This window comes from Misgurnus anguillicaudatus, chromosome 20 (assembly GCF_027580225.2).
Source record: "Misgurnus anguillicaudatus chromosome 20, ASM2758022v2, whole genome shotgun sequence".
Lineage (NCBI taxonomy): Eukaryota > Metazoa > Chordata > Actinopteri > Cypriniformes > Cobitidae > Misgurnus > Misgurnus anguillicaudatus.
The window spans coordinates 17,850,001-17,862,463 of NC_073356.2; the positions used below are offsets into that span (position 1 = coordinate 17,850,001).

At 38.3% G+C, this 12,463-nt stretch overlaps 1 protein-coding gene across 1 annotated transcript in view; it reads right to left on the reverse strand.

The window, feature by feature from the left end:
• Nucleotides 1–12,463, reverse strand: part of macf1a (microtubule actin crosslinking factor 1a) — a 212,967-nt gene that overhangs the window by 93,505 nt on the left and 106,999 nt on the right. Inside the window, exons 8-22 of the mRNA XM_073858236.1 lie at nt 11,074–11,240; nt 10,868–10,980; nt 10,620–10,732; nt 10,324–10,431; nt 9,927–10,022; nt 9,558–9,685; nt 7,581–7,674; nt 6,595–6,749; nt 6,074–6,494; nt 5,897–5,974; nt 5,441–5,602; nt 5,146–5,250; nt 4,025–4,120; nt 3,824–3,949; nt 2,041–2,193 (exon numbers count right to left, since the gene is read on the reverse strand). Of these exons, the coding sequence (XP_073714337.1) occupies nt 2,041–2,193; nt 3,824–3,949; nt 4,025–4,120; nt 5,146–5,250; nt 5,441–5,602; nt 5,897–5,974; nt 6,074–6,494; nt 6,595–6,749; nt 7,581–7,674; nt 9,558–9,685; nt 9,927–10,022; nt 10,324–10,431; nt 10,620–10,732; nt 10,868–10,980; nt 11,074–11,240 (2,115 nt within the window). The remainder of the gene's footprint in view (nt 1–2,040; nt 2,194–3,823; nt 3,950–4,024; nt 4,121–5,145; nt 5,251–5,440; nt 5,603–5,896; nt 5,975–6,073; nt 6,495–6,594; nt 6,750–7,580; nt 7,675–9,557; nt 9,686–9,926; nt 10,023–10,323; nt 10,432–10,619; nt 10,733–10,867; nt 10,981–11,073; nt 11,241–12,463) is intronic.

Genomic DNA, 12,463 nt, shown 5'->3' on the forward strand with positions numbered 1-12,463 from the left:
GACAAGACACGTGATGCACATGGTTCACATGACGCAACAAACAGAACGCAAATATGCTGGTTCATCTGGCGGAGCAAAGTATATAAAGTATAAGGAGTTGGATCTAGATCCAACCTCGTCCACTGGATGTCGTGTTATGCAGTGAGGACCATGTCTTGTTTTGTTTTTTAGTCAAAAATCATATTATGACTCTATTAGGTAAACACAGGGGTTAAGTCAAATTACTTGAAACTTGGGTGCTATGATGATCTTCTAACAATTCAAACTTTTCATTAACAAAAATTCTTCATTTTTCCTTTCATCTAATTCAAACTAACCTACAAAAACACACAAATCTTGAAAAATGAATAAAAAAATGATTTTATAAAACAATTTTCCTAATGGTTTTTAAAGGTATATGCAGAACATATAATATTCAATGTCTCATCCCTTTTATCAAAGTTAGGTCAAAAGGTACTGCTAAACAAGAATGAGCAATGATCTGTATATGAAATGCCTAAGATGAAGCTGGGGTCCCTTGTGTGCAGGGCCAGGCCAGAGAGCAAAGGTCAGAGGAGAAGAACGGGCGGCAATAGTACCTGAGAGTCAGCCTTGCCCATTTCAGCAGACACACATACAAAGGAAAGGAGAAGGAGGGGAACGAGAGAGAAACAAGGGTTAAATAAAGGGATAAAGGAAACAGAAGGATTGGGTTTGGACAGAGAAAGGGGTGGGAGGGGGAGTAAGGAAGGAGAAAAATATTATTTTGGGCATTTATTAAACCTCGTCTGCCTGAGCTAATATGATCAAGATGAAAGAAAGGAACTGGGGCCACAGCTTGAAGAATGATTGAGTGCATTCATGAGAATTCTGCATACAGATGGATATTAAATAAATGGCAGTAGTACTTTATTTCAATTCACAAAGGGGGTCAAGTGTGTGTTTTAAGGCTTACAGTAAACCTCCACATTTCCCAGAATTCTCTGTTTGACTAGAACACATACCCTGTATACTGTATACATACTGTTTCTTTATAGCTCCACAACAACTAATAATAAATGAATGCCGTTGCATATTAATGATGTTTCATTGTAACATCGCACTACTTCTCAGCATTTCTCACATGAAGTTAGGTCAGACAAAACTACATGTATCTCTTTTTCATAAAGTGTTACTTAAACGGAGCCTGTGGCTATTTAAAAGCCTTAATACGTTAAGGGAGATAATGTGCTTGTGGCACCTATACTATTTAGATTCTGGATTTACATTTACAGCTACCTCCTGCTATCCCAATAATGTCTTGAAGTAGGTTGTCATCACCATGTGACTAAAAAATACCATCTATGAAGCTCTGTTTCAAAACCTAGTAAGGTGACTATTCATTGATGTCATATGTTGACAGTAGCCAGCATAGTATCTTAGTAGGTTTTGCAACAATGAATGTGTTTGAATGGTGCCCTGAGTGGAGACAATGCAAAGCGAAAAAAGGATTCAGGTGGTATACGACTGAAAGAGCCAGTAAATGTAAAGCTCGAAAAAACTGAAATAGGATCACATTTACTTTTCAGATTTGATCCAGATTTATTACAAAAAACATTTCTGTGCATTAATTTAAAGGGACAGTTCACCCAAAAATAAAAATTCTGTCATCATTTACACACCATCATGTCGTTCTAAACCTGTATGAGTTTCTTACTTCTGTTGAACACACAAGAAGATATTTAGATAAATGATAACTACACAGACGGTACCCAGTGACTTCCACAGTATTTGATTTTCCTACTATGGGCACCATCAACTGTTTGGATGTCATCATTTAGCAAAATATCTTATTTTGTGTTTAACAGAATAAAGAAAATCATACAGGTTTAAAACAACATGAGGGTAAGACAATTATGAATTTTCATTTCTGGGTGAACTATCCCTTCAAGTGTAAAATGTAAATCTTAGATCAGTGTGATCTTAGATCAGTTCTTAAGAGGAATCAATGCAGGGTTGTGATGTGGTAAGAAAGACGAAGCGGGCAGGTTGTGATTGTAAGATATCTGCAGTGTCACATACCTCTATTTGTCGATAGTCACAGATGGTGCGAATGGGCGTCGTGGTGCCCAGGTTACTATCAGCGCTGCGCGGCCGGAGCTGAACCACGGACTTGGCCCGGCCTACAAGGCTGGCCACGGTACTGCGGTATTCAATCAGCTGTTCTTTCTCCTCCTGAGGAAAACCGTAACAAATAAAGCCTTACAGTTATAAACAGTTCAAAAAAGCAATGCGCTTCTTGCTATTAGAAAATGTGAAATTACTTCATATGCTGCTCATCCAATCAGATTTCAGAGTTATAATTTTCTGTCTGGTTCGAATTTGATTCTCTGCTAAGTCTTCATAATTGCATTTCCCCCATTATTAACAATTTTTCATACTAAATGTCAAATGAACCCTAACTTAAATGTGCTCCCATGATAATATTGCAGATTATTGACTTTCAAATTAGCCTCAGGGAAATAGTATTTACCCCATGCTTGACTTTCGTTACATTAATGAGCTGTGTTTCAGTATGTGCAGGACATCATTACACTGCCATGAAAAGCTTATGAGAGATTCATTGGTATTGGAAAGCAGAAGCAGACAAGAACTGATGATAGCATTACGCTCTCTGTACTGTATGAATATAATATGTGTTACTACATGCCATTGCACAGCATGAGCTAAAACACAACAATCAAGGTTTTCAATTATGGCAAAAATATTAAAAGATGCATTTCAAAAACATAATTTCTCAATTAAAACACCTTTATATTGTATGAATAACAATCACAACAATAACAAAGTGCTACTATTGGGGATTTTCATATTTATTAGCATTTTATTAAACTACAATGCAATATTTGTGCCAGCTCTCCTCCATATGGCCATGGAGGATGTGTCCAAAATTCAACCCTTCTCTCATGATGCCATCTGTTGTATACGATGACACTCCCACATCCCATGCATCCATAGAGCTCAAGCATACAAACTCTTAAACTGTATACAGTATTACATTACAGCTGATTGTACAGCATTAAAAAGTTAAAGGAAAACACCACCGTTTTTCAATATTTTATTATGTTCTTACCTAAACTTAGACCAACTAATACATCCCTATCTTTTTTCATAAAGGTGCACTTAATCTTTGTACAGTGCCTCGTGAATGTGTTAGCATTTAGCCTAGCCCCATTCATTCCTTAGGATCCAAACAGGGATGAATTTAGAAGCCACCAAACACTTCCATGTTTTCCCTATTTAAAGACTGTTACATGAGTAGTTACACAAGTAAGTATGGTTACACAAAATAAAACGTGGCGATTTTTTTAAGCACTTCGACCTCAGACGCTGTAATATTGACGGAAGTTTGAGCGAGAGGGGGAGTAGTCAGTCGTGATGATGTTAATGAGCGCCGAGGTCGAAGTGCTGCAAACTAAGTGCTCTTCTGCCATACAATATAGTTCTCATTTTTATCTGCTTAAAAATCACCAAGTTTTATTTTGTGCCACCATACTTACTCGTGTAACTATGCATGTAACAGTCTTTAAATAGGGAAAACATGGAAGTGTTTGGAGGCTTCTAAATTCATCCCTGTTTGGATCCTTAAGGAATGAATAGGGCTAGGCTAAATGCTAACACATTCACGACGCGCTGTACAAAGATTAAGTGCACGCATTGAGAAAAGATAGGTATGTATTAATTCATCTAGTTGAGGTAAGAACATAGTAAAATATTGAAAAACTGTGGTGTTTTCCTTTAAAAGAATGATGGGATTTAACATAATTTATAACTGGACACTGAGGGGTACAGCAGGACGGCTCACCATTGAGTCCTGCAGCAGGTCCTCTAATCTGGCAAGTCTGCTGTTTTTATCACAGGTGTATTGTCTCTTAATGGTGTCCTGAAGCTGGCGTAGATAGCTCTCACAGTCCCGTGCATCACTCATGAACTGTAAAACAGACGTGACATATAAAAACACATTTCAAGGGGATAAAAACTAAAAAAAAAAGGCTTGACTCAGTACCTGGAAGTAGGCAGTGTTGTCCTTGAGATGTTGCTCCACACATACGCAAAGCTCTTTCACCCACTGCCACTGCGTCTGCAGGGCAGCACTGTACGCCTATGAAAGGAAAAAATACAAAAATACTTCATCAGAAACACCAAAACTAAACAACATAAATGAATAAATTATGACAAGTGTTCATTTTTAAATTAGCCTTTCTCTTAAAGGAACACGCCGACATTTTGGGACTTTAGCTTATTTCCCGTATCCCACAAAGTTAGATAAGTCCATACATACCTTTTTCATCTGCGTGCGTGCCGTAACTCTGCCTGACGCACCCACCACTAGCCCAGCTTAGCACAAAGACTTGAAGTAAATGGCTCCAGCTAGCATACTGCTCCCAAGTGACAAAATAACGCTAACATTTTCCTATTTATATGTTGTGATAGTCACAGCGTGTACAAATAACAAGGTCATATGAGACACAGCCATCTTTTAATCGTATCCATACTGGATACTATATTCTCAGAAGGTGAAGCACTGCTACTTGGGCGGAGTGATTTGCTCGCAGCACTCGAGTGTGCTATGTATATGATTAAAAGATGCTGTGTCTTATTATTTGTACACGCTGTGACTATACAAATCACAACATATAAATAGGAAACTTTTGGCGTTATTTTGTCAATTATTGGGAGCAGTATGCTAGCTGGAGCTATTTACTTCCAGTCTTTGTGCTAAGCTAGGCTAGCCGTGGGTGCGTCAGACAGAGCTATGGCACGCACAGAGATGAAAAAGGTATGTATGGACTTATCTAACTCTGGGGGATACGGTGAATAAGCTGAAGTCCCAAAAAGTCAGCGTGTTCCTTTAAACTTTATTACAAGTGAAATTGTGACCCTGCATGTGAAGTCATTTTTTGTGATTTACATTTGTCTACATAAAATCACCCTACATAATGTAAAGAACATTCTGTGAAAATATAACCACGATATCTTTAATATTGACTGAGTACGATCATGTCAAAGACTGAAATCAAGGTAAATCCAATGACTGAAATCAAACTTTGATGCCCCTAATCTGAATTTCATGGACAGGGCCACAAAAGAGGTGTCAAACTAGGTTAAATTTGGTTAACAGCTCACCTCTACGGTTTGTTTGGCTGGATGGTTCTCATGACGCAGGTGGTCAGCTGTCTCCTGGAGGGAGCGCATCACTTCCTGTTTCTCCTCCAGCTCTGACCTCATTTCCTTAAAAAAGTCCAATTATAAAAAAATCTTACAATCTTATTCTGCATTAAGATTACAACTAAAATATATTACATTGCTTTATGATATAATACATAATAACAAAACCCCTTATACAGAGTACTAAACCAGTAAAGGACTAACAGTAGTTCTCTTCTACATCTTTTATAGAGTGCTACAGATTCAGTCTTACAGCATATTGCTCTTTTTTGGCAGCCATGTTGGTATTGCCATCGCTCCAGTCGAAAGCCAGCTCCTCCTCCTCCCTCTCATTCAGCCAAATCAGCTCCTCGGTGCACTGGGACACAAACGCTTGAAGGCTCTCCAGGCAACGCAGTCGCCATGACGAATGTTCCTGCGACGATACAAAAACACATTCCCAACATCAGCCATCTGACGCAGTCAACTGCTTAGTCTGATGCCATCCCCGTGGTTAAAACCCGTGGCCCAACAGCTCCTTTGAACAATTGTTAGTCTTTATGTAGAACTGATTTGGTTATATTAAGAAGGTTTTTGTGTTTGTGTTGTTGTTCAGCGACACACTCAAGCATTCTGCCTTTGTATGTGTAGACACGCTCTGTCACACCCTCTAATAAACTTTAAAATACTCACAGCTGCTTTACTTTAATATTTGAAGATAAATACTCACTAGCAGTTTGCAATACTGGTTCTCCAGCTTGGATAGAGTTTCGGAGTAACTGCTACGTAAATTAGGTGAGACCCTTGACTGGTAAAGAAAAGAAATACATGTGAAATACATGTGTATTAGTTATTATAAGACCATCCACATCAACATTATTTCACGACAAAAAAATCTTTAACATACCTTGTAGTTTTGTGCCTCTTTGAGGCTATTCAAAAGACCCTCGACTGCCGTGTGAATGATGTGATGGTCCTGCAGGTGTTGTTCGACAGATGGCAGGTCTGAACCCCACTCAGCCCGCTCCAGCAGGTCCTGCGTCTCTTCCACCCAACCCAGCAGCTCGTAGATGAACCTCAAGCTCCCTTCATCCTCTGAAGACGACATGGCGACCAGGTCTGCGCGAGACATGGGCCGTCTAAGCAGGGATGCCACCGCGCCCGCTGCTCCCAGCAGTGTCTGTGCTCCCAATGTAGCCAAACTGCCTGCAGACCCCTTCTGACCGGCATGCTCTCCCAACAGACCTCCTGTAGAAAAATTACCCTTTCTGTACACACTGGCGCACTGCAGGCGTAGGGAGACCAGCTCCTCCTGCAGACACGATACCCTACAAGACAGAACGAAATTATTGACGGATGTATTCATTCTCTCATTCATCATCTACAGGCGACATCCGCCCTGCTTTCTCATTCTCTTCTCTTTATTACCTGAATGCCAGCTGCTCAACTTGATAGTATTTCTCATCTCTGAGGACCTGCAGTTCATGGTGAAGCTGTCTGACCAAGCCTTCACAGTCCTGCAGATACAACCCCATTTCATTCTCACATCGCACTGGCTGTCCGTTCTCCAGATTAGACACGTCCTGTGGTTGGAAAGAAGAAAACAAAGACTCAAATTATAATCCAGCATATCCTTTATTGCAAAAAGCTTCCCCAGAATGCGTTGCTCCAGGCTAAAAAAAATAATCCAGGTGAGGTAAGGGTTATATCAGTCCACCACATCATTTAATTTTAACAACTACTGATAAAGACTATTTTGTATAATAAAAGTGTATCAAATGCTTATTATGGCACTTTTCCATTGCATAGTATCCCACGGGTCAAGTTGTGTCAGCTCACCTTTCTTCGGCTTGGTTAGCTTTTCCATTGAGTTAAGTACAATTTCAAAGTGGGAGGAATTATACAGGCGTGTCTTTATATTTGCGCTGCTACGGCTGTGACATCATACAAAAAGTAGGAACGAGCATCATTGGAATGCAGTGTTTCCCATACATTCATTTATTTATTCATTCACTTCGCATTTATTACTATACCTCTGTCTTACATGACGTTAGTCGACGCGCTCTGCTAAGTTGCAAAAATGCCGTGCATACATGCGGACGTGCGTTTCACGGATGTGCCGCCACAAACTGCAAATCTGGAAAACACTGCGGTGTTCCTGATTCTCAGCTGTGGATGTTTTTACCGCTAAAAGGGAGTTTGGGATCTTACAACATAGCACAGATGACAAAAGGTTTTCTTGAGACAGCGCAAGCTAGCAGGAAGGTAAAACTAATCTTGCGTTTAGCGTATCAGTTATCCGTACTGTATCCAGAGGAAAAGCCCCCAAAAGTAAGCTGACCCGACCCAAACTGTGGGGTACAAGCAAAGGAAAAGCGCCATTAGTGTACTACTACAACAATAAGTCTACTTACAGCCTGCAAAGTGTTTTTGGCCAGTGTGAGTTTCTCTTCACAATCCAAAGCCATGTTCTGAATCTTATTGGCCTTTTGCAGAAGTGACTCCAACCTGGCAAAATATCCACAACGACATGGTTACATACAGTACAGCAATTCATCAAATACTTAAAGGATTACTCCACTTTTATTTAAAAAATCCTGATATTTTACTCACCCCCATGTCATCCAAGATGTTTATTTCTTTCTTTGTTCAGTCAAAAAGAAATTAAGTTTTATGAGGAAAACATTCCAGGATTTTTCACTATTTAGTGGACCTTAACAGTTTACAGTTTCAATGCAGCTTTTCAAATGGCTCTAAACGATCCCAAATGAGCTATAAAATTGTCATTTTCGCCAGAAAAATATGTACTTTTAATCCACAAGTTCTTTAATCCACGCACCAGCGCAACCTTATGTATTACGCAATCACGTCAAAGTCACACGTTACATATGTGAAACGCATACTTGCGGACCATTTTAAACAATAAACTGACACAAAGACATTAATTAGTATTATTCCATTGTTCCACAACAATGTGGGAATGGTCCTCTTTCTCCATACTTGTAAACACTGGGGCAGTTGTTTCACATACGTCATCAGTGATCTTCCGATGTGATTACGTATTATGTAGGGTCCCGCTGGTGCATCACACGGCTGGCGCAAGACAAGAAGTTGTGGTTTAAAAGTACTTTTTTTTTTGCTGAAAATGACTACCGTTTCGCTAGACCCTTATGCCACGGTTGGGATCATTCAGAGCCCTTTTGAAGCTGCATTGAAACTGGAATTTTAACTCTTTCTCCACTATTAAACAAATTAATAACGCTTCCCTGCCAATGACGAGTTTTTACAGTAATCCATATTTCCGCTATCATACACCAGGTGGCGCTCTTACCCAACTTATAAAAAACTGAAGCATAAACTGATCAAAAAAACTGTAAAAACTCTGTGTGTTTTAATTGTCATTATAAATCTAGTCTCCAACAAAAGTCCTTTACAAAAAAAAATGTATCTCAGGTTTTTCTCAAAATGTTTTATTTTTTGAGAAACCTACCCATATTTGAGAGAACAAAATAAAAACTTTTTTGGCTTGAAAGCAAAGGGTCTGTTCTTTTATTTGATATATTGTATGTTTATATATTTAAAGGTCCTGTTCTTTACGTGTTTTTGAAGCTTTGATTGGGTTTACAGCGCACTATATAACATGTGTTCATGTTTCACGTGTAAAAAATGTGGTATTTTTACTGATCTCTATATCTCTGTTTTTACTCTCCTGAAAAAAACGGGCTGATGTCTTCCTTGTCCTATGAAGTCCCTCCTTCAGAAATACGTATCGAGTTCTGATTGTGTAGTTTGTTTAGTGTGTTGTGATTCAATAGCAGATTAGCTTGCCGTTAGCTTAGCTGGTGACTGATGTATTCCTGTGGGCGGAGTTTAGTCAAAAAACTGTTCTAGTGACATCATTAAAGCAGGAAGTAGAGGGCTGTAGTCCAAACCGGCCGTTCGCTGTAGGCTTTGAAAGAGGAATTCTGTTAAAGAAAATATATCGCCTGCATCTGCCAGTGAACTTTGAGCTTTATCAGTTTGCAGGTATTATTTATGCACTAACAGCAACATTACACACAAATTAAAGTTTGAAAAATGGGATCAGGAAGAACGTGACCTTTAAAGAAGAAAATCATAAAAAATGCTGGCACTGGCTGGCCACTTTTGTTAAATATGCTGGTTAAACTGCATTGAAACTGTAAACCGTTGAGGTCCACTAAAGTTCACTATAAAAATCCTGTAATGTTTTCATCAAAAAATGTAATTTCTTCTCAACTGAACAAAGACAGACATAAACATCTTGGATGACATGGGGGTGAGTAAATTATCAGATTTTTTTAATGAAAGTGAAGTTTTCTTTTAACCTCAATCAAATAAATTCACCTCTTTTTGTAGGTGGGGTCACTTACCTTTCCACAGCAGGTCTCATTGCCTTTTCTCTCTCCAGCATCTCCAGGATCAGTTTTCCCCATTCCTCCTCCAGGTCGTTAGGATGTAGCCCTTGGGGAAGCTTAATACGCCCAAACTCTATCCATGTCTAAATAAATTCCATAAACATCAATCTTTTAAACGCATCATAACCATGTTTCTGTATAAGTGCATGCGTGTTCCCTTTTTGCTTTCATTATTCCACCCTCCCACATGGCAATGCTATGCTCTACATTAGCCTGAATCTGTTCATGCACAGCTCCACCATGCCTCTTGTGAACAGTGAATCCCGCATTTAGCTGCAGAATCAAGGTCAACCTCAGTTTTTATCATCATAACATTTCTCTCACCTCCAGAAGCTTGTAAAGGTGTTCGATGTGGGTCTTCTCTCCCTCCTTGGCAGGGATCTCCGTTTCCTTAAAGTGGACATATTCATTGTAAAGTGCCTGGGGAAAAGAAGACCTTTGGTAAACAGCCAGGTAGGATCAAGTTTAACTGTGATTAGCATTTGCCGTTGTAATGAATAAAACACTTGATATTCTCACACTTTGAATTACAATTGCTCCAGAGGCAACATAGATTGCATTTCATTCAGTACTTCAAAATAGATGTTCATTGTTATTAAAATATCAGTATTTGTGTGTGCTGTGTGTTTTAGGATTACTGTATAGAACAGTGCATTTCAAATAAATCACTATTTTTCATGAGCCTGTCTCTTTTTATATGTTGCTCACTTATTAATCTCACCTTGAGTTCAACGGGATTGTGGGGGAAGCTCCTGTTGGCCATGAGGGCCGTATGTTGCCTGGTCCACTGCAGCAGAGAAGAGAAGCCAGACTGGTACTCCCCCCATCGCTGGTCAACATCCTTGAACAACAGAAACAAGAAGAGATGAGATGAAGAGAAAGGAAGCTTACATGAAAGAAAAAGGACATGTGACCAAAACAATAAGCAGTCAAATACAAAAAAATTTGGCATCTTGTGCCATATGTTCCACGTTTTTAAGATGCCATGACATTTAAAACATGCATTTTGCGAATGACTTGGTCAACATCATGTGCTGCAATGCCACCATCTGGGATCTTTGGGAAAGCATCATAGATTGAGGAGACGTATGTGATGACAGACTTCTCATCTGGCGACGACACATCTACATCTGGTGTAGAGAGACAATAAAGGTATTGAAAAGGTGGCCAAGCACTAATATCAGGTAGATAATTGAGATAATTGAGTAAGAAGGAAACAATCAGATTTGCTAAATTACTGTAATAAAGCAAAAGACCAATGTTACCTTCAGCGTCTAGAAGTTGTGTTACACCTAATGACTCAGCAATCTCGAAGGCCTGTTCTAGATTCTCACGGTTGCTCTGTCGTGCGACTACATCCATGTCTATCAGGTCCGGCCTAAAAATCACAATGGCAACAGATTTATGAGTGTTAATATTCTTGTGTGTGTTTATGACTAAACTGCACACTTAAATAAGTTTGTGCTTGTACCTGTATCTGTGCAGAATGGCATTGAATAAGCGTCCGTCGCTCCAGCAGGAAGAGAAATTGACGCAGCGCAGACCAGGATAGCCCTCTGTGGCCTGTTGACTCCATATTAACAGTTTCTCTTTCGCAGTGAGGTCACCCGACTCGCCGCTTACATAGATCTCTGAAATCTAAAGAATAAGATTAGACATTATTTACAGATATCTTGAAATACCCTTGTGCAATGGTTTGATCAATACATTTTTCTGTATTTTTAGTTATGCATTTCCTGTTGAGATAGAACAGGGTTGCCCAAACTATGGGAGAATTGCAGGTGGTTCGTGAGTTAAAAACCATTAATAAATTATAATTAAAGGAAAACACCACTGTTTACTATGTTCTTACATCAACTTTGATAATTTAATACATACCAATCTTTTTTCAATCCGTGCTTAATCTTTGTACAGCGCGTCGTGATTGGTTAGCATTTAGCCTAGCCCTATTCATTCCTTAGGATCCAAACAGGGATGAAATGCTAACACATTCACAATGCGCTGTACAAAGATTAAGCACATACATTAAATAAAGATAGGTATTAGTGCTGGGCAAAGATTAATCGCGATTAATCGCATACAAAATAAAAGTGATTTTTGGCATAATATATGAGTATGTGCTGTGTGTAATTATTATGTATAAATAAATACACACACATTCATGTATGTATTTAAGAAACATGTACATGTTTATATATATTTATTTCTATTTTTATATATTCTATATTAAAAATAAATTTTAAAAAATTATATATAAGTAAAACAATTCTGAAATGAATATATGAATGTGTGTGTGGTTAAATATACACAATAATTAGACACAGTACACGCACATATATTATGCAAAAAAATCACTTTTATTTTGTATGCGATTAATCGTGATTAATCTTTGCCCAGCACTAATAGGTATATATTAATTTGTCTAAATTGAGGTAAGAACAGAGTAAAATATTGAAAATGGTGGTGTTTTCCTTTAAATCATAAAATGTAAATAATTTTATAAATAAAAAAATCTAAATAAAACACTTCCTAACATAAAAAATATAGATTTTATTTGTTTAGTCTGCATGTTATGTGACTATTACACAACACTATATATCTGAAAACTGAGAACTCAAAATGGTAAATATGATATTTTACGCATCTTGTGTACCAATAAAAGAAAATGATCAGATGAAGGTCCAATAACAGTTAATGATCGCAATAAATATGTAAAATACCAATGAAGGTAAACATGCAAATGTGATATTAAATTATTGAAATATTTATATATAAATTATGGGAAAATTTATGAAATCGCAGGGGCTACTTAGAGAAAAAAAATGTAGGTCAAGGGGTTCGGTTGACAAAAAAGTTTGAAA